This window comes from Mesitornis unicolor, unplaced genomic scaffold, assembly GCF_000695765.1.
Source record: "Mesitornis unicolor isolate BGI_N332 unplaced genomic scaffold, ASM69576v1 scaffold13409, whole genome shotgun sequence".
In the NCBI taxonomy this organism is placed as follows: Eukaryota; Metazoa; Chordata; class Aves; order Mesitornithiformes; family Mesitornithidae; genus Mesitornis; species Mesitornis unicolor.
This window is the reverse complement of record NW_010208022.1, coordinates 1-21,331: the sequence shown is the minus strand read 5'-3', so window position 1 is coordinate 21,331 and position 21,331 is coordinate 1. Positions and strand designations below refer to the sequence as shown.

General features: G+C 36.4%; 1 protein-coding gene across 1 annotated transcript in view; it reads right to left on the bottom strand.

Annotated features, from left to right (window-relative positions):
* DARS (aspartyl-tRNA synthetase) overlaps nt 1–15,832 on the bottom strand; it is a 32,673-nt gene extending 16,841 nt beyond the window's left edge. Inside the window, exons 1-5 of the mRNA XM_010192344.1 lie at nt 15,742–15,832; nt 10,999–11,101; nt 2,586–2,688; nt 1,238–1,318; nt 704–763 (exon numbers count right to left, since the gene is read on the bottom strand). Of these exons, the coding sequence (XP_010190646.1) occupies nt 704–763; nt 1,238–1,318; nt 2,586–2,688; nt 10,999–11,018 (264 nt within the window). The 5' untranslated portion in view covers nt 11,019–11,101; nt 15,742–15,832. The remainder of the gene's footprint in view (nt 1–703; nt 764–1,237; nt 1,319–2,585; nt 2,689–10,998; nt 11,102–15,741) is intronic.
* Nucleotides 15,833–21,331: the final 5,499 nt, after the last annotated feature.

Sequence of the window (21,331 nt, the reverse complement as noted above, 5' to 3'; positions counted from 1 at the left end):
ATTAGACAGGTATTTCATTAATTTAATGGATTTTCTTACGTTTCTCTGGATTTGTTATTTTACTTTCTCACCAGAAGTTCAAGTAAAACTTGCACTGTGAGTATCCCAGAATTCTGCTTTCAATTTGCAACACTGTCTTACCACTACCATAAGTCAATGATAATTTAAATGATTTTCACATCCAACCATTAGTATTTCACATCCAACCATTAGAATTCTTTTCATCAAAGGCCTGGTACAATTTCACTTGAAAGACATGCATTATAGCACCTCAATTATATGTTAAATTCAAAACTCTCATCTTATACTTCAAAAACTGAGTTTTTACTACAGTTTTTGGGTATCAAAAGATTTGATTTTGGGTATCAAAACATTTAGATGAAATGTTGCCTCTAAATTGTTCTCAGTCACCTTTGACTTCTGTAAATAAAAAAGCCCACATGTACATGGCCACATGCCAAATCCTAAATGTTCACCTTTAAACTACTAATACGTGTTCTTTAATTAATGCCAGGAAAGTGAACATTTAGGACTAAAAACCCCTGTGTTTTCACAATGTTTTCATAAATAGAAAAGTACGTTATTTATTTTTTGGCTGGCCAACAATACACTTCCATCAAATTCACGACTTTTATTGCTTATGGATTAGAAATGTGAAGAATAAATACTTGCAGGCAAGCATGCAACACAGTATATGCCTTACCCTCAGATCAATGACTCTGTTGTCCAGTCTCGTATCTTGGTTTACAGTAGCTCTTCCATCCTAAACAGTTGTGGAAAAATACATAATGGATACATACACCTACAAAAAAAACCCAAACCTAAAAAAACCCAAACCAAACCAATAAAACAAAATCAATGGAAAAAACATCCTTTGGCTAAAAGCCAAGGACTACTTCTAAGTTCAGCAGAATTTCTAGATCATTCTAGAAAGAATATACAGCAAATTGCCAGCACAGCAAAGCTTAAGGTGTAACTCTTCCCAGAGGTCACAGGCAGAAACAAAGTGTGAGGATCCAGAACATACCCACACAAGACAGCAAACCCTCTGGTTTTGACCTATGTCTGCAGTTCAGCAGACATCAAAGCTACAGAGATTTCTAACATCGTCCTGAATAACATAAAGGAAGCAAAACACAAGCCTATCAAAACCCCAAAATCACTGCATTAAGGAAGTCATGCTCTTGTTCAATTACAAAGACAATAAAAAAAGTACTCGAGGATGTAAAGTTTTCACCTCTTCTCCTTCCACTTCTGGTCGAACAGCATCATCCAGCTGTAAGGGCAGTCGAGGCTCAGCTAAACTGATCACATAGATCTGAAATTGAGACAGGAACAGAAATAGCATGAGACTCAGCTCAAAAGGAGGTGTGATTTACAAAAGGATATTTCTGGCATGGACTTGAAACAGTGTTTTGCATAGGCTGTTAGCTGTAAGACTGTGATTTTATTCAAATAGTTGAGAAACTTGGGTGCATTCTCATGACAATACTGGAAGTGCTTAGTTCTTATTTTGCTTTTGAAAGATTAAAAATATCTTTTTTTCTTCTGGGAAGCACAGAGTTGAGCAAGTACACACTGCCTGAGGGACAAGCCTATCTGCATGAATGCCAGGTCTGAAACTAGTAGATTTCACAGAGTTTTAGGTTCTGATTCCAGTAAGATCATCCTGTTATTCTTGTTGTTAATGGATTATTTTACTTATCTGATTATATCTGAAAGAGCCATTTCAGATTCAAAATGTGAGATACCTAAAGTACAATCAGAAAATGGAAAAAAAATCTTGCCTTGCCTTACAGTCTAGTCACAGGTGCAGTGAATTTTATATTATTTCAGAAAAACTGAGTATATGAAAATCTGCACATACATTAAAACATGCTTCTTCAAAATCCACAGATCTTACCCAACATTGTTAGCTAAAATTTACCTTACTGTTATAACTATAATTGCCATTGTACTCTGCTCTTGAGATGAGTGTGTTTCATCTGTACTGTAGGCACACAGTTTGGTTGAAAACCTTTAGGGGGAAAGGATATTACATAAAGGTTTAAATATGCTTTCTATTTAAAAAAAATTATAATAAATTTGCACTTCCTCCAGCCCTACAGCACAAGCTACAGGAATTTTAGATTTCAAAAGCTTCCACAATGTTAAGCCAGTGCTTTACTTTTGCTGAGAGTTACGTATTCCATTGCATTGCACTAAGGGGAAGACTGCAACTTTCTGATAAAGAAAAAACTTCTGACTTGCACTTAAAAAGAAGCAGACTTTTTATTACAGCATCTGCTGCAGTTAAGAATCAAAACTAGAAATACAAGCATTCCTAGCCAAATTATTCTAGTGAGATACTTTATTTTACTTGGTACTGTAATTCAAATTGCAGATAAAAATAGGAAATTCCAAAAATCCAATCCCTTAAAACCAGAAATGTTTCAAGTTTACATATGACTTTCTGGAATTTGTCGTTTAAAGCAGTTTCTCTTGTGTGGGACTGCTTACTGACAAAGTTTATATATGTAGACAGACAGCCTAGACAGATAATCTCTCAAACAATTAACCAGTGCTCCATTTGCTCAAAAATTTACCCTTTGAACGTGAAGCTCGACATCTTGCTGAGTACAACCTCCAATTTTCTGATGTGCTTTCCTCACAACGCCTTCTACATCCACAATGCTCTCTTTGTTGATGCTGTCAATAAAGATAGTAGGCTTACTAAATTTCATGCACACTGCCCCAGACTCAGTACTGAGCACTAGGACGTTCATGTACTGCATTGACTGCTGGAATAACAAAACAGAGTTAAGGACTTACGTGAAGTTACCTATTAAAGAAATAACAACTGAGTAATTAAGGACTTTGCTAGAATATTCAGAGTCAGGATAAATTCAAACTGAGATGGAAGACTTGGGAGCGAAAGAATTATTATTAAGCTTAGTGCTCACTCATTTTTTTTGTGTGTGCATACACAAACTGACAAGTTGCATCATTCTTTTTCTAGGTCACATACACTCTTGTACGTGTCAGCTGATGTAATTATCTGAAAGATGGGTCTTAACCAGTAGAACAACAAACTGAAAGGAAGTCCTAGATCTGGACTGGAAAATCCAACTGATTGAGCTTGTTTAAACTACATGACTTGTTACTGAAAGATGCAAGATGCTTCTAAGTCATTTCTCTAAGACAGGGGACATCTTAATTGCTCTCCACTAACACTCACTAATAGTCAATAAAATACCATATAACATCTTGAAAGTCTTCCAAAAATATGATATAAATTATGTGTGCTATAAGGAAACAATAACAAAAGCCTCAACAGTCATAGTCGAGAAAATAATTTGTATGAGCAGTTGTTATTCAGGTATTTAAGGTACTGGACTTTAAATTAGTAATTTTCTACAGATAATCTCACCCCCACTGGAAATAAATTTTCAGTGTGTCTCTTTGCTAGCCTGCTTACAAAAGACCAAATATCAGAAAATACTTATTTTCTTTTCATGAAAAATAACCGTTACAACTAACTTTATCTTTCACTTCTCAGGCCTTGAGAAGACTGGAAAGCACTTTATGTACATCACTTGGCCACAAACCCTTAGAAAGCAGGAAAGTAGCAGGCCCACAATTTAACCACAAATAATAAGAGGTGAGCAAGGATGTCATCAGACAAGCTGGCCACTACTGATCTTGGTAAAGCCAACAGCAATCAACTATCTTCAAGTTTACAAGCTTGGCTTTTTTATTTTTTTAGTAAGACCCCTTCTTAGTAAAAACCCATGCCCAGAAAGCCCCAAACCAACAAACCCCATACAGCTAAGTTGGAGGATGGTGACATATTTATATGTACAGCAGGGGCTCCTGAAGGGCAGTAATCCCCAGGTAAAGAAGGTAAGGACAGAGCACCAGCAGGTACAAGCTACTGCCGATGGAAACTGTAATCACCTGCGTCTGCATCAGTTTATCCAGCACTGCCCGGAGTCAGTCAGAGAGCTGTGAACAAAACCTAGGGATTCCAGCCCTACAGTCTTTTTGTACAGCTACAGTAAAACCACGTGAGAAGTTTATTAGGATTAAGAAGCTTCTCTTTAGAAATAGCTGTGTTTGGAATTAGTAATTCTTGCCCATTTTTAAAATAGCATTTAGCCAGCTAAACAATTATCTTTTCAGTTGAGGAGGGAAACATAGCTTGGTTCTCTGATAAAAGCCTGAGAGGTGTGACCCAGAAGCAGCTGAGATCCAATTCACCAAATGTTGCCAACTATGAATGCTTCCTTGCCCTGCTTTTCACTGAAGCATCCATATCAGCCCTAAGGAAAGCCAGATGGACTAACTTGGGACAAACTGTCCATAGTCTAACCTGGGACAAACTTTTTAATGTTAGAAAGGCAGCTTAGTTCAAATTTAAGTTATCCAAGAGAATTTTTGAAAAAAAATTATCAAGGTCTTGAAAAATCTGTTAATATTGAAATAACAGTTGAAAAATCAAGCACCAAAATCCTCAAAACCTAACAGCATCACTATAAGTAAATTAAAAAATAATTTTAAAAGCCAGATTTGAGCATTTTAGTTGGTTACACTATTTCTTTGATGGTAATACTTTCAGGTGATAGAACTCATTGGCAGCTGCTCTGAAAGTTATACAGACCACGGGCTTCATACGCTTAACTTGCTTAACCATTAGGTGATTCCACATACTCCATAAAACTGGTGAATAGTATGTTTTTCTGGTACATTTACACTTCAAAAGAGCTACAGCTGCACAAATCAGTGTAATGAACAAATGACTACATTTGTACAAAGCAGAGGTTGACAGAAGGCTTTAAATCAGAATTCATTCAGTTAAGGGTGAGCCTTCATTCATCTCCACTACTTAAACAGAGGCAACAAATTCAGGAACGACAAGGAGAAATGACACTAAGTGCTTAAAGTACACTCGCTTACAAATTACTCTGTTTAATACTCTGTTAAAAAAAAAGGCAGCAATACAAGGCTTTGGATGCAGAAGAACATGATGATAAGAAATGCACAGAGAATATATAATGCTAAAATAGTATTAGGCATAATTATAAATTCCCTCTGCTTTTCAAGTAAGTGAATGTTTAAAAGAATAAAAGTTCTACTCTTGTGATAACTCTTTTTTCCCCTTTTTTTCCCTTCTTTCTCCTCTACTTTTCCCACTTCCTTTTTCATGTCAACTTTTTGGCAAATGCCCAGAAAACACTGATGACACAAATAGCAGTGTCTGCATTGAAAATACAAGTTTCTAATCTGCTGAATAAAAAACCTCTCCAATAACTGCAAATTAAAATAATGTTTTAAACATATTGAAGCAAATTCTCTGCACTGTGAAAAAGAAAATAATAGTTAAATGTCAATGTGTTGGATGATGGATTCCTAATCAGATTACTGATCCCGCGGCTGAGAACTGGTGTTAGCGAAGTCATCAGAGCTTTGATCAGAACATGCACAGAATTCAAGACATGCAAAACGGTACCAGCTTAAAAACACAGGAAGAAACCAACTTTTACATCACCGTAACTGCAATATTGCTCTGCAAACTTGCACAACAGAACTTTAAATCTTTGCACTTGTGTGTGCAATTAAATGTACTTTTCTCTCTCTCTCTAACTGGAGTTGCAATTAAAACTGTATGTTTCTTGGTCTGGAACACACCTGAGAACTGTAACATCTCTTAATCATTAAATTTGCCATAGTTTTAAGATGCATTTCAACTCAGTTCCTACCTATGGCGGTCCCTGTATCCAAATATGTATAGAATTGACTGGGCACACAAAAGTACCACCAAGTTTTCTATTGCATAAGAACATCTTTATATTACAAACATTCATCTACTCTGAACTTTCATTTGATAATTAGAAAATACATTTTTGCTCATTCAGACTACCTATATCATATGTAAGTAAAAGCTTGTGTTTTGAGTTCTGTTTGAACCATGCACAGCAAGATCTAGGGCTGGAAAAATCTGAAGTCCCTTATATAGTGCATCAAATGTAAACTACAGAAACCTAGAAGGTGCTGCTTTCATCCCAACAGGTAACTCAAAGAATGTTACTGAAACGGTAACAAGAAACAAGCTGCTGTAATTAAGTGTCGGTAACTACAGCAAAGTGATCTGCACATCAGCAGCACTAAGTCATCTAGGTGCCTTTTTGACAAAATTCCCCTGGGTAACAAAAAAACCCACGAAAACAAAGTGAACAAGTAACAGAGAAGCATGCCAAAGCTATCACCATTTCCATTAAAGACAACAATATTTCTATCTATAATTATTATTACAAAGGACTAGAAACTAAATTAGGATGCATGATGCATGAAGACAGGCCACATCTTTATATTGTTCAACACTTACATAAGCTACTTCAGTACAGATCAATAAAGTCTAATGCTAAAAAATTCCTCTGTATAGCAAGCTGCTTCTATTGTAATGTACCTTCCAAAAATCTAGGCTATAATTACTAAAACGTCCACTAGATGCCTTATGTCCCCGTTCATTATCTGCATGTCTGTTAGCCAACACTTTCACTTTTAACCACAGGATTGCATTATTGCAGTCTGTATGGCAACATCTTTCATCAACAGCTTCATGTTGCAAGCTGAACCCCATGTGGGCCTCTTTAAGTGAATCAGAATCAACATTTTCTTGATCAAAAGTCTGAAGAATTGGAAGAAACTTGGTTATTTATAGATTTTAAATAGAAAATGTTTTACCTAATGGAAGCATCCATAATTGCTCAGACATTTTGTTGTTTCTTCAATGTTGTTTTCCATAGGCAGACTGCACAAATTATTATACCAATGCATTATTAAATCTAAAAATATTAAACAACCGTAATAAAACATAATAATCAACGATCCTTTATCTGAATGTCAGTGAAAGCTGAAGACAACAGAGTTCAGTTTTAAAAAATTAGTTTGCTTTGTAATCAGTTGAAAATATAATCATTTTATACTCAATAAAAGCAACTGCAATTCTTTCTGGACAAATACAGTATCAATGAAGCCCTCTGAAAGGGCTTTTTCACTGAAAAAAAAAATCTACTTTACTTCCCTTCCAAATTTACCTAGCTTCACCATCTGTTCATTGCACCTTGTCTTTACTTTGTATCTGCAGAGTAAGAAACTCTCTATCGGCAAAAATCTTCCTGCATAGGTACCATCAGGCTGGGATTTAAATTACTAATTTCTCTTAGACAGAATAGACAGGTTTCTTTAGTCTGACAGGAAGGCAGATTTGCCTGACCACATATCATTTCATCTTGATCTTGCAACTTCATCATCAACCTTTTGCAATCTGACATTTATTCAGATACAAAGAAAACACAAGCAGATAAAATATTCCATAAATGGTCTAACGACTGCCATATACTATATTAATGGCATTTTATTCATCTTTTTTCAAAACCGAAGAGATCTCCTAGCAAAGTAGGTAAGAGAACTGCATGGACTGCTGTTAAGTCAGTTATCTCTCATGATCTCACGTTTCTGATCACTTGCTTTCCTACACATTAATCCTGAATATATACAAAATCTGTACCAATGATCACAAAGGTACAAATTGGCACTGAAGAGCTTCAAAATGATTAGTCTAAGTGAACCCAGGTTGCTATAACCTCCTAGTCCCTACTTTACTGTGCCAATTTCTGTGTCACCAGCAAACTTAACAGCTGTGACATTTTCTCCCAGACCAGTGATATGAAAATTAAACAGAAATGGCTCATGAAAATATTTCTGCAATTTCTACTTTTCCTGGTATTTCCAATTTATCTCGCTGGTAAACTTATGTATATTTTTCTACATCATTAATATTTTCATACAAGTTTACAAATTTATTTTTTTTTCATTTTTAATCTTTTTTTTGGATTTTAATTCTTTAGTCTACTATAGAGAGCCATCAAGTTACTTTCTGAGCGAGGGCACATTGTTTGGGTGGCTAAATTTGAATCTGTTAACCACCTCTCCCAGCTGCTGTATCGTATCATGTGGCTGTGGTAGCAGCACTGGGGAGGGGGGAGCCTCAGTGCTGATAAGAAGAAACAAGACAAAAAAAAAAGAGAGAGAAAAAGAAAACCAAAACTGACCACACCCAATACTTTATGGGAAAAAAAAAGCAGTCTGAAAAATTACTAACTGCATCGTTTGGCACCTCTGTTGGCTGCAAAAGACAATTCAAATTCACTCTTCCACTTATACAACATCCCTTGCAGGACTATGCTGATTTATTTTTTCTGATGAAAGACATAAGAAAAACTCCAGAGCTGCCAGTTCAGTATCTCAAATGACTTTGTTGTTGACTATTGTTGTTTCAACTAGAAACTTTTCATAGTTAAACTCACGGAAGTTTCTTCATAAAACTGAGTTAAACCAGTACTAAGTATCTTTCACTAAAAAGAACTCACATTCCTATGATAACAGAGATAATCAGTATATGAATGTTGCTAAACCACAAAAGGTGATGAAAGTTCTTGGTTTCCATGTGCCAATATCTAAAAGAGGAACTGCTTTGTTTATTATTTAATAAAATCTACAAAAAATGCTTATGATCAGTTGTCTTTAAAAATTCAAGAGCCACAATTTCACAATCTATTTTAAAGATAGTTTTGGACCCACTATTGAAATATGAGACTGTAGCACAAGAAAAACTAAGTTTATGTACTACTAGTGTAAAAAGTTTAGTTTAAAAATTTAATTGAAACATAAGGTATCTAAGTTAATTGTTTTCTTCAATAAATGTGTATTTCCTCATTAAATGTGTAGGCAACCAGAGGAGATGATGAAAAAAGACTGAGAAAGGCAGAGAAACAATAGCGTTATTTTTAGACATCTAAGACCAGCCCCATCTGCCTGTAATAACGCCATCATTCCACAGCAGGTGAAAACCAGCAGGAAAGTGGCTGAAGTCAAGGCATGTACTGTGGCTGTGCTTCAGGTGTTACTGACACAGTGACCACAAGTGCACTCAGAAGTCAGGGGGCAGCAGCCGCCTCTGAAGGACAAGAGCTGCAATGGTGGTATCAAACAACACTGTAGAAGATAAAACATTGGAAAAAAGTGAGAGCACGTAATAAATAAGTTTGTTGATGGGAAGGAATCATGAGCAGATGATTGCGCTAATGGTATTAAAAAAAAAAAACAAAAGCAAAACCCCAAAAGAAAGCCCAGAAGGGTGTAGCAGAGAAAGTTCTAGCATTCAGAGCACATAATGCTAAGCATGCAAGCACAAATGATGAGTAAAACATGCATGCTATAAATTAACAGAGGCTGAAGCATCAGGATTTAGTCTGGCTACTCAGAGGAAATCAAGTCTGTGACACCAAGAAAAGTGGGAAGATGACAGAGTTGGATAGAACCTAAGGATGAAGTTCCACCTGACTTCACAGCTCGCTGCTGCCAGAACAGAAAGGAGCTTTGCCCTCTAGTCTTTTCCACAACTTACCACTCCCTGTTAGCTCTGGACCTCCATGCCCTAGTTTAAATCACTAACCTGAAAGGAAGCTAATAAGTTAAAAAAAAAAGTGAATATTAAAAAAAAAAAAAAGAAGGCTTACAAGTGGCAGAGTCAGCACATGGAAGAAAAGAGTGAGGACCAACTTCTCTCTCATAAGCTCCTACTCACTGAGTTCTGCCACTCATGAAACATAAGAAATTCAGTTGTAGAGGAAAGAAACATTAAGAAAAGTAAAAAAGAGAGATGTTGGAGAGAACTGGAGAATAGGAGAGTATCACAAGAGTTATTTCATTATTCTGTTAGCGCAAGCTTGTGGAGAGAGTCCAGACAGACTGCTGGTAGGTTAGAGGGAGATGAATTGGGGAAGGAGTAGATTATTCACTTAATTCTTTTGAAAGATTCTAAGCACTGGAGAGAACAAACTATTTCACCAAGAAACAGAACACTCCATTTTGGCTCCTAAACACCTGTAAACAGCATGCTTCACACTGCCACTGCCAACACTGAGCACCGCCAAACACCGAACACTGCTGGTTCTGTTTTCCCGTAGCCTTGAACCTCAGCAGCAGCGGCAGCATTATTCCAACCTTCTTAACTTGGCTTCTGGAAGTCTATGCTATAATGAACCCCTCCTCTCGCTGACATATTGAAGGTTGAAGGCTGTAGCACTTTTGCAGCTAATTACTGGGGGCTCCCTTCCCAGCCATGAGAGTAGTGCCAAGAACTACAAAGAAGCAACTCAAGTGCCACATGTTAAACGTATTATTGCACCAAATTGATCCACATTTCTATTTGTGAAGAAGTAGATATACATGATTAAAAGCTCTACTATAAAAACACCTTTGTCACGCAAGTATATTTAGTACTGGACAATCTGAAAGCACTTGAGGCAAGTAGCAGGGGAAGGTAATTTCTTTTTTCTTTAAGAATAAAACCAATAACTGAATTTAAATTGCTGCAGCAAACATTTGTTTAATTGGCAAGTCTAACTATTACCCCCCCCAATATTTTTAAAAGTAACTTAAATCCCTCATTAAACATTCTAGTGCCAAAAAGAAGGTATAAATAAGATTAATTCAGTGCACAGAAGCAACTCTTAATTTCTTCAACTCAGTAAGCCACTTGCAATATGGAACTTCTTTACATCAGTTCTAGCTACAAAACACATTACTAGTGCACACATCTTGTAGAAGAAAAACCCCGAACATGTGCAGACACACACAAATACCACACACAAAATGAAGTGTCCCACTAAGCTCAGCCTGCCAGACTTTTTGTTAGCCAGCTTGAAAGTAAATGTAGGTTGTCTATGGCGAGAGAATGCTGCTTCAGCAGTTCAGAATGAATTTCAAGCCTGTTCTCTATTTTATCTTTTGTCAGTGTAATGTATTCAACGCAATAGTGAGCTGACAATTTAAATAACTACATTTTAAAACAAACGAAGCATTGATGTTAATGTGTGAAAATGGTCCCAACCCCTGGGAGTCCTGGTTCCCACCATTGTTTACTCTGACAACAGGATATAATTGCTTACTTACTTGGCAGCAAACTTTACCATCTGCTTGCTTGCATGCTGTCCCACAGCCACAAGAGCCTGGATATTAAACTGCTGCTGACGCAGGACTAAGAAACACTGCTTCCCTGAATACAAAGAAAAACAACACAGGTGTATTAAGGACAAGTTACTTGAGGTCTTTGTGAATGAGAAAAAGTACTACTTTAATATTAAGCTGAGTTTTTAAGGGGAGGAGTGTATGAGTGTTTCTCTCCCTCACCACCCCTGACCCCCCAAATAGCTGCATCAAACTGGTCAGCTCTGCAAGTACACACACACCCCCCCCTACATTGAGATAAATAAAATAATTCTGCCTTGCATCCACAAATATGTGAATGGACATTTTCTAAACATGACAAGCAGTATCTAGACAAAACAAACACTATAACTCATAACTTTTAAAATAACTATTGTTCTTCAACTCCAATAAATAAATAATACTTTTCCCTGTTGCTTTGCTCACTACTACTTCAAGTCTACATTATTTTAAAAGAAGTTTATTTCTCATCTTCTCAAATTAAAGCTGTAGATTTCATTTTACAAAGCTTCTCTAAGAGAAATAGGCCTGATTTTGCACCACAGGGACTAAACTAACAATGTTCATTCTATAATACACCGCGCATTCAGAATGAAGAGGAACAAAAGGAGTATTGATTCTGGTGAATGACAAGAACCTAAAAGACCCAAGTAAAGTAAAAATTCCCATAAGAGCAATTTATTCATGAACAGCTTAAGGAAAAGAGAATTTAATAGGAATTAATAATAATTTACAAAGAGCATAATGCACTTTGTTGACTTTTAAAATGGGTATTTCCAAGACCACAAAGCTCTTTCTAATCTGTTTAGCTGGGAGTTACAATCATTTCATATTACTCCTCGCATCTCTAATAAGCATTGACTCCTTAACTTAGATTTAAGGAAATATGGTGATTTTAAATGCTTTTTCCTCAGAGAGAGAAATTAACAACAAACACTTCATTGTTGTACCAGTATCTGATAAAATGCATCAATATGATTTTAATTCTGAGTTCTGACTCATAACAGTGTAACATTTCCATTTAAATGGTGAGAATAGGAAGAAGCCAGCAGCTTTGTTATACCGTTATTTCCCAGTAACTGCTGACTTAAGACTGTAAAACATTAAAATCAATGTATATCTAACTTGAACACCAACACTAAAAAGCCAGTTGCAGTTTTAATTTGTAATTATACAGATTCCCATTCCTGACACATAGCTGCAGATCATTTGAATAGTATCAGAAGATAAATGCAGAACATTTGACATACAATCTTATGGAAATAAAAACCAATATATAAAACTGGTACAAAATATTATTAAAAACTAACATCGTAATTATTGGAAATAACTAAACTTGTCCTATGACTGAGTCCAGAAATGCAACAAAATTAATTCCATATTGTGAAAAATGGAGTACAATTATTTCCATATTACAGAGGCTTCCATATCTAAGTAAAGAAGCTAATATGGTATGGATGTAAGCATTTCTTGCAGGCAAACATTAAGTCAGATTTAAATTAGAAAAGTACAGGCTTCAGAAGTTAAATAGAGCCTTCAGTAATATACATGTCTGTTTCAGATCCAGCATGTGAACAGTTTTTCCATAGGATACAATATACCAACTTTCTTTGGATAAGCTAGGCATATCTCACATCTTTGACATCTCAATATCTCTTATTTACAGTGTGGTCTGATACAGTGTTTTCTAGAAAATAGTATTTGTCTTCATGATTTCAGTCATGAATAATTTAGCAAAACATGATCGAAGTTTCAGCTGTACTAGGTGTTCAAACAAAAACTACACACCTGAAGATAGTTATGAAGAAGACAGTGACATAAGTGGAGGGGCCTGTTATCATACTAATCAGAAGCAAAAGTCTGACAGTTGTATTTAAGCCTAAACACTAGAAATCTGGTCAACATCTGCATTATAAAAGGACTCAAATCTTTCTGTCATGACTAACAGTAGTTGTTTTCATGAGGAAAGAGGATGTTTTGTAGAATATAACTATTTCTAATCACACAGAAGATAAGTCATCAAACAAACCTCACTGATAGGAACAGTTAAAATATCAAAGTTACAAAGATTGTAGGAGGAAACAGAACTTTTCCCAAAAGATCCTAATGTGTGCAAAAATAAAGTATCGAAAAGACAAGTCATAATCAAATCTAGTTCATGATTAGATGCCTTTTCAGATCAAGTGATGGAAAAAAGGAAGCATCAGAGCGAGAAAAAAATTTACATAGTATTTAAGAGAAAAGTTAAGACCAACTTTACTCACATTCAACAGTAAACTACTCTAAATTTATATGAAACAAACCAATACCATGTCCCACAAGAATGCCTAAAAAGATGAAAGGTTTCAAAAGAAAGCTGATTTTAAAAGTCTGACTCAGCCTAACGCAAGGAACGTTCAGTCTCTGAACAACTAAGAGAAGACACCACACACAGAATCTCGTCAAAAGCAAGCAAATAAAACCCAACAGGAATCCATTTCCTTTTTTGGATTTAAGTAGCAAATGACACAAGACCTTGTGAGAGAAAAGGATGTGGGAAGGAATTTGTATAAAGTGTAATTAATGTTTGGTAATATAAATTAATGCATTACCAGTTACAGACATCTGCCAAAGAGAAAACTTTGTATGGTTTAGTATAAAATTTGGTCCAGTATTTAAATTGCTCTTGGTGGTACCCTTTATTTCCATACACACTACTTTGATGTTTTATAAATCTTTGTATTCATAAACCAAATACAAGTTCAAGTCTAATACTCTGCAAGTCCCAGCTGCCTGGCAGAACCGAGACTGATTTACCCAACTGCTTTTCAATGATAAACGAGATCAGTAGCTTAGGCTGGCTTTAAAACAAAGCCAGAAATAACATTTATTCAATCTACTATAAAAACCACAGGGCCCCAAGCACTTCAGTTTTAGTACAACACACAGAAATTCCCAACACTCCATTCTTTACACATCCTTCAGTTAACTTCCATCAGACTTCATGAGTGGCTTGCCATACAAGACAGCTGGATTCTGCAGTTGTTCACATTCTTTTTTTTTTTTTGGTTTATTGGTCAGAACTAGACAGGGTTAAATAAAGATGATATGTTGGTTATTCAGAAGCCATATTCGAGCTTTTGAGAAAAATTAAAGTTATTTTTCTGTAAGAGTTTCCATTTTCCTGCAAGACTTTCTTTTCCATAATGGTAGGAATAGCACCACAATGTGTGTGGGAAAGGCTAATATTACTTTTTACTCTTAAACATTTGCTTTTCTTGTAAGATTCTTTCCCCCAAAGCTTAAGTAAACAAGCATATGGCATTCCCTGAATGTCAGAATTGTTCTGTGTTGTCAGACCAAGAAGTACAATCAATAAATAAAGAACACTTTCATGCCCATTATCAACTCTGTTTATTTCAGTCTTCAGGTTGTGTTGAATACTTTTGAAACTAAGCACTGTTTTTGCATTAAAAACAATAGTTTTGCCTGAGTTCAATGGTGAAAGACTACAAACAGATTATTGTAAATTAATACTGCCATGTTACATATATGTTACTCTGAAGTAAACGCATATACCATGCAAGATATTGCATATAAATGGAATACAGAGACAGTCATAAACAATCACTGAACTTCACATTGTTTTAAAGGTCTGCATAAACGCCTGTCTTTAATATACTAAATTCTGTTAATAGTCTGAACTCTTCCTACAACTGCAAAAGAAAAAGCCATAAGGATACTCTTATTTGTATACTGATAGTAACATTTAAATTAGATTGAGTGTCTCCAGTCTGAACAACTTCAAGTTGTAGTTACCATGGCTTTCACACCTTTTGGGGTTGACAATTTCTATACCTAACAAAGAGAGACTTCCATGGAAGACCACACTACAGAACTACTGAGGAAATCACAATAAGACTCTCTAAATTTAAAGATTCAAATACAAATTAAAAAGTGCATTGTATGTATGTATTTACATGCAATTCCTTATTTTAACTGACTGCAGTACAGACACTCAAGAGGGACATTTTTTAAGAAAATCAAGCCTCAAAAAGAGAAATGCATCTGGTATCTGTGACAATATTCTGAACTAGATTCTCACCCCTAATTTGTATTATTTCCAATTCTAAGACTACTATTAAGTTTCATTTATGAAGATAATTTCTTTATGCTCTTTTCTTTCAACTCTTGGGAAGACAAGGTATTTATATCTCACTAAAGAGGTGCCAAACATAACTGAAAGCAGTACAACAGCTGTCAGCATCTCATGTCAACTGAAAAGGCCAAAGCCTATTTAAGTTTGCATATGGCAAACTAATCTCCAGAGAGGACTTCTGATTCCAGGGAAGAAATATGGCTGTCCCACAGCCAAGTATGACAGCCCACACTACTGAGAACCTATAAAAGGATTTTCCCTTTGTCTTAAAGAAAGATTATATTTCTTATTTTACGTTCAAATTAATATAATCAGATACTGGTAACTGAAAGTAATAATTCTGAAATTTTAACATAGATCTTTGTGTCAAAGAAAATGTATAGTGAAAATATTCATAAGCAGCAGAATAAATATGGCTTGACAACTGATACATTTATATTAAAAACACATTGTATGCAAGACATAACTAACAGGTCATGAAGCCAAAATAAACATTCAGGTTATACTAACAGTATGAGGAAACAAAAATAAAAACCTTAGAGACATCTCACCTTTAGCTCTGCTTGTATGGATTCTGCCACGAACCCAAACCACTTCATCAGCCTTCTCCGCTGTCAGGTCTTTTATTCGAATTAAGACTCTATCTGGATTACAGAAAAAACACACATTTTAAAATGGTTTTGTTGGTTTATTTTAAAATGGTTTTGTTGGTTTGTGTTTTTTTTTTCTTTATAGAAAACGTTTTTCCATCATTGCTGAAATGTATAATAAATCCAAAACTTTTTTATCTACAACATAATAGATGCACTGAAAACACACAAGATCCCATTTCCTTTCTCAGTGAACTGTATTTGATCAAGTAGTTTTAAATTGGTTCAAGCTTCTTGTTTTACTGATATAGCAGGGTCAAACTGTACTAAAATAAAAGCAAAACTTACTGTAGTTCACGGATGGCAGAACCCAGCATGACTGCACTAGTTTTGATAGGACTTCACTGCGCTGCACTGTACCACCTGCACTTATTACTCTGAATTTCTGCCAGCTAAGCAACATCTGCCCCACTCCACTGTGCAATGTGAAAGTTGGTATCTTGAATCCAGCAAAACAAAGGCTCAGAGGTGACATGACTATTCCCTGTACCTACGTAAGTAGGGTGAATATCACCATAAAATTACTATTTAAAATAAAGAAGAGAAATAAACCACAAATAAATGTGCACTAGAAATTATTTATTTTGATAAAAACAGCAGCATTTTGAAGCCTCAAGAATACTGCCATGTAAAACCAGTACAATTTATTTTAAGAGATAATCTCTTGGATGCAGATGATCAAGCACTACTATCATTACTGGAGTGAGCATTATTCAGAAAGAACCCTTCAAATTCTATGTACCCAAGAAAGCTAAATATCATTAGGAATGCACGGTTTGCAAAGGACAGATTTTAAATAGCAAAGAAAAAAAATAAACTTATAAAGGAAAAGTTTTTAAAATAAATCAGGATTTTAAAATTGTATACAACCATTATGAACTGCCAATATGCTGGCCGCATGCCACTATTCCTTGAAATGTATTTGTTTAATTGTAATTTTCCCCGTAGATTTTTGGCCAAATATATTTTTGAATGGTCTCACACACTTCTCATAGTATCTACAAATCAGTTAGAGGATAAACAGAGCATTGCATAGAACCTCAACAGCTCTCACAACTACATTTACTCATTTACAGTCCGTATGTGGTTAAAACCACTGCTTATTAGACAAAAGCAAATCTTCAAGGGTGATAATGATCCTTATGGGTCTCTTCCCACTTGAGATACTCTGTGCTTCTATGATATGTAACACAAGCAAATTCACTCTCTCTGCCTTTCAGCATAGACTTCCTTCTTATTTCAAACCAACATTAAATTTACTAAGACACTTCCACTCCAGACTTCTCCCACTAGAAGTTTTCCAAAGTTTGCCAATCCCAGGTTACCATCTGCTCCTCTGGACTCCTTCCCTCCATCTCTAAATACCACTCACAGCTTGCCCCACAAGCCTATTAATCTGCACTGGGAATTTTAGGTGATTAAAAATGTTTATTAGCTTATGCTCAGGGAAATGGTAGTTTTTTTCTTCACGTACATACATCAGAACCAGAACAGAATGACAGCGCACAGAGAAATGTGATAGCAAATTGACTCAATTATATTAACAAAATATATTAATAATGTGTGTGCGCGTGTGCACGCACGTGCACTGGGGAAGAGAGAAAGGGGAATAAAGATGTTATCACTTGCCAGCAACTTGTGATGTTCAAACTTTATCAGTACAGTACTACAGGAAACATGCAACCAGCCCAACTCATGAGCTTTAGTATTTCTAAGAGCTTGATATTCAGGCAGTTAAAATTAATCAATGTAAAACTGTATTGTTAGAAACTCAAAACATTTTCCAGGCACAAGCATAACGACAGAATGAGGTGTTACACTTTTTATGGATCCTTAGTGTTTCACGAACCATCTGCATTAGATAAATACTTTAAAAAGTCTTCTGGATACACAATGGTTCATGTTTCATCAAGACTAAAAAGACCTCTTTAACACAAAAAAATTTCTAAGGTATTAATTATTAAAAGCTATTTCACCTTTCATAAAAAGGGCAATAAAACAATATCCAAAAAGAGACATCATAAAGTCAATTTTTCCAAGAGCAGATCACAGAATCATAGCATGGCTGAGGTTGGAAGGGACCTCTGGAGGTCATCTGGTCCAAACCCCTGCTCAAGCAGGGCCACCTGCAGCCAGCTGACCTCGTGTTCTGACCATGTTTTAATATCTCCATGGAGGGAGAGTCCATAACCTCACTGGGCAACCTGTGCCAGTGCTTGGTCACCCTGTCAGTAATAATAAAGCGTTCCTGACGTTCAGAGGGAACCTCCTCTGTTTCTGTTTGTGCCCATTGCCTCTGGTCCTGTCAATGTGCTCAGCTGAAAAGAGCTGGATGTAGCAACTGTTTTATCACTTTGTTTCCCTCCTTTAACACTTTCCAAATTCAGTCTTCTTTTCCTCTCATTTCTACAATGTCCATAATGTCCACATTAGTTAGTGTAAGGAAGCATCTATCTTTGTCACTCACTTTCTCTTGTCCAACCAACATCCTGTACCTCAAATCTTTCCTCTGTACTCTCACATGTCATTTCACCTGGAATTCTTTTCAGTTTATTTCTATCACTTCCACGATAAAATGAAGCTTTTTGCTCTCACCTTTAAGGTCCTCCCACCATACTCTTCAGACTACCACCTATTTGATCTTTCACAAATCCAAGCTACACTTGCATTTTCTGTCTTCTAGCCACATAAACACAGACAATTAAATAAGGCCAAAATTGTTTTAAACCATGCTAGAGTTGCAGTGAAGACAAGGGAACAAAGATTTTTAAACAAAAATCGAAGAAAAAAAATCCATAAATCTGAAATTACACTTCCAGCCTCAATTCAGTATTCTTGCTATCTCACCTTCATTGCCATTCTAAATCATGTTTAAGGTTTCCTTCATGTATAGCACAATCTCTTCTTTTCATCATACTAAATATCCTTAATCTTTCTTTCAGAACTCTAACCTCTTCTAAACACAGGAGGACAGGATAAAAACCCAAAAAGCTGTGTGGGTTACACAAGACAAAATCACATTTCCACCCTCAGACTTCCATTCCCTGACTGTCACATCAGCTTGTTTCCTAAGTTAATTTATCTTGCACGATGGAGTTTTGAACAGTATGATCAATATTTCTGCTGTCTCTGTGAAGTGCCAGCATCTTTACAACACTAGATAAATTTGAAAAAGAGAAGGTAAGTTTAATAAAAAAACCTGAAAGCCAAAAGCAGTATAAGATGAAAGCAGCTTCCAGGGAGGGGAGATCAAAGTAATGGGGCTGAAGGGAGAAAAATGGAAAGGCAAATGGAGCTTTACTAGCAATTATAGCCTGAAGCAGGCAGGAAGGATTTGAAGACATGATGTAACAGGACATGAGAACATCAGATTGCCAGGGCAGCCAACATTAGAAAAAGAAAGACTGAAGTGGGCCAAGAATGAAGGCACAGGTGTCTGTGAGGTCAGTTAAAGCAGGGTGGAGCATCTATGCATCAACTCTGTGAACATGTAACAAGAGTTTTAATTTGCCTGCAGAGGAACAAGAATCCATGAGTACGGCAAAAAGACTATAAGCCTATCCCTTAGAAAGGGAGAATAATTTGCTCCAATCACTCTAAGGTTTCTAACTTCCCAGGTCCAGCTGGTGTTCTGAGGACAGTGCAACTACTACAGCTAGCCTAAAAGCAGCAGTGCTGCAGACATCCAACTGAGCTCCTTCCCATGTCTGTGCTGTCTGTATTGTCTGTCGGCCCCAGTTACCAGACGGTATGTGGATCTCCACATGTCATACCACAATTTGTTATTCTGGCTTAGAAATGGCACCTACCCACACAGACTTCAGAAACAAACAAAATCAATATAGTACAGACAGATGGGAACACCCGCATTTGTGCCTCCCCACCACCCCCTGCCCAAGCAGTAGATCTTCTAAGACACTCAATGCAAGCAGAATACTTCAGGGAAAAGCTGATGCCTCCTCTGAGTCCTTTGAAAAGTGCTCTCCCTGGCAAGAACTATTAAATTTTTAAGTAAGAGGGCATTAGAAAGGGACTAGACTGATCTTGAACTTTTTTATTCAAGACATTTTGGTTTTTACTGTTACCTAATTTTGGTGTTCTGGATAACCATTGGCTAAAAAGCAGAACTGCAGGAATGTTATAGTTTGCATTTTAAGCCCAATGGAAAACCTATTTGATCTTGTCCATTCATTGGCTGAGACTTTTTTTGTTAAACATGGATCAAGGGTCAAGGGACAACAGATCCAAATACAGCACTCAGTCTTTTCCATATCATTTCCTATAGCTTTCGCCATTTTCCTTCTTTTTTTGTTCTCCACAGTATTTTTGAGTGTTTCTTTTCAATGAGACAGTTGGCAGGGTAGATTTTCTCCATGAGAGGAGGATTTGATCCACCATCTCAACCTGCCAGCTTGGGTCTCGCACACAGTTGTTTGCTATGAGGTGTGAAACTGGGAGCTTGCAGAAACTCCTGTGAGCCAAATGCCATCAGAGGAGAGTGCAGGGAGTGGAGATGAAACAGGACAATCTTTCAGAATACAATCAGCAGTGCAGGTTAACCAGATGCTGATGTGGAGGTGTATCTTTTTTTTTTTTTTAGTGTTGTATCTTCTATGTTGTGACTGCCCATCAATATATAGGTTGTTACAAAGTTACACATAACTATGGCTGACTGTATTCCTGTCCCTTCCAGCAGTCATCAGACCCCTGGGCAACTCGTTTCACTTTGCTAAGCTGGCTAATCAAGTTGTTGCTATTAACATGTTGAAACAGATCAGCAGAAGACCCAGCATCAGGAAGCGGGAGACCACAGCAGCCAGCAGTTGAGCTGCCGTACAATATGATTTCAACATTAGTTCCCTTTCTTTGACAGCTACTATGTATTTTATTCATTAATGACTGTTAATATAGTCTCTAACGATTTTCTTATCGCATTACATTCTCGGCTTAATGTTCCCCTTCAGTTGGTTTCAACCTATGATTGCTCTTGTGGCTCCTCCTCTTCCCTAAATTCTGTGTTTCCCTTCCTATGGGAGGTCAACCAAAACAACCATTCAGAGGAGGGAAAAAAAAAAAAAAATCACCTCATCACAGGTGATGTTCCTTTTTTACATTTCACTATGAAGAAGTTACTAGAAGCCAGTCTATTACCTTCCCTCGTTCCTGTTTCATGCACTGAATAATATGAAGATTAGTATTTCTTAGGATGTCAGCCTGGGAGATTGTTCTCTAGTTGAGAAGTATTTCTGAATCCCAAATTCCCATCAGTAGAAAATGAGGAATTTCTGAATTCACAGTGGTGTGAATAATGATAAAACCCATAAATATTAATATATAATATTAATGGATTTGGTGCTCATGTGCAGGAGTAATGAAGGCTGCATAAGTAGACAGATATCCTACTCAGAGAGTGAGCACTGTTGCAGCAAGCCATAGCAGAACTTACTCCCAACAAAGAAAAAACCTGACATCCCATTATATAAATAATATA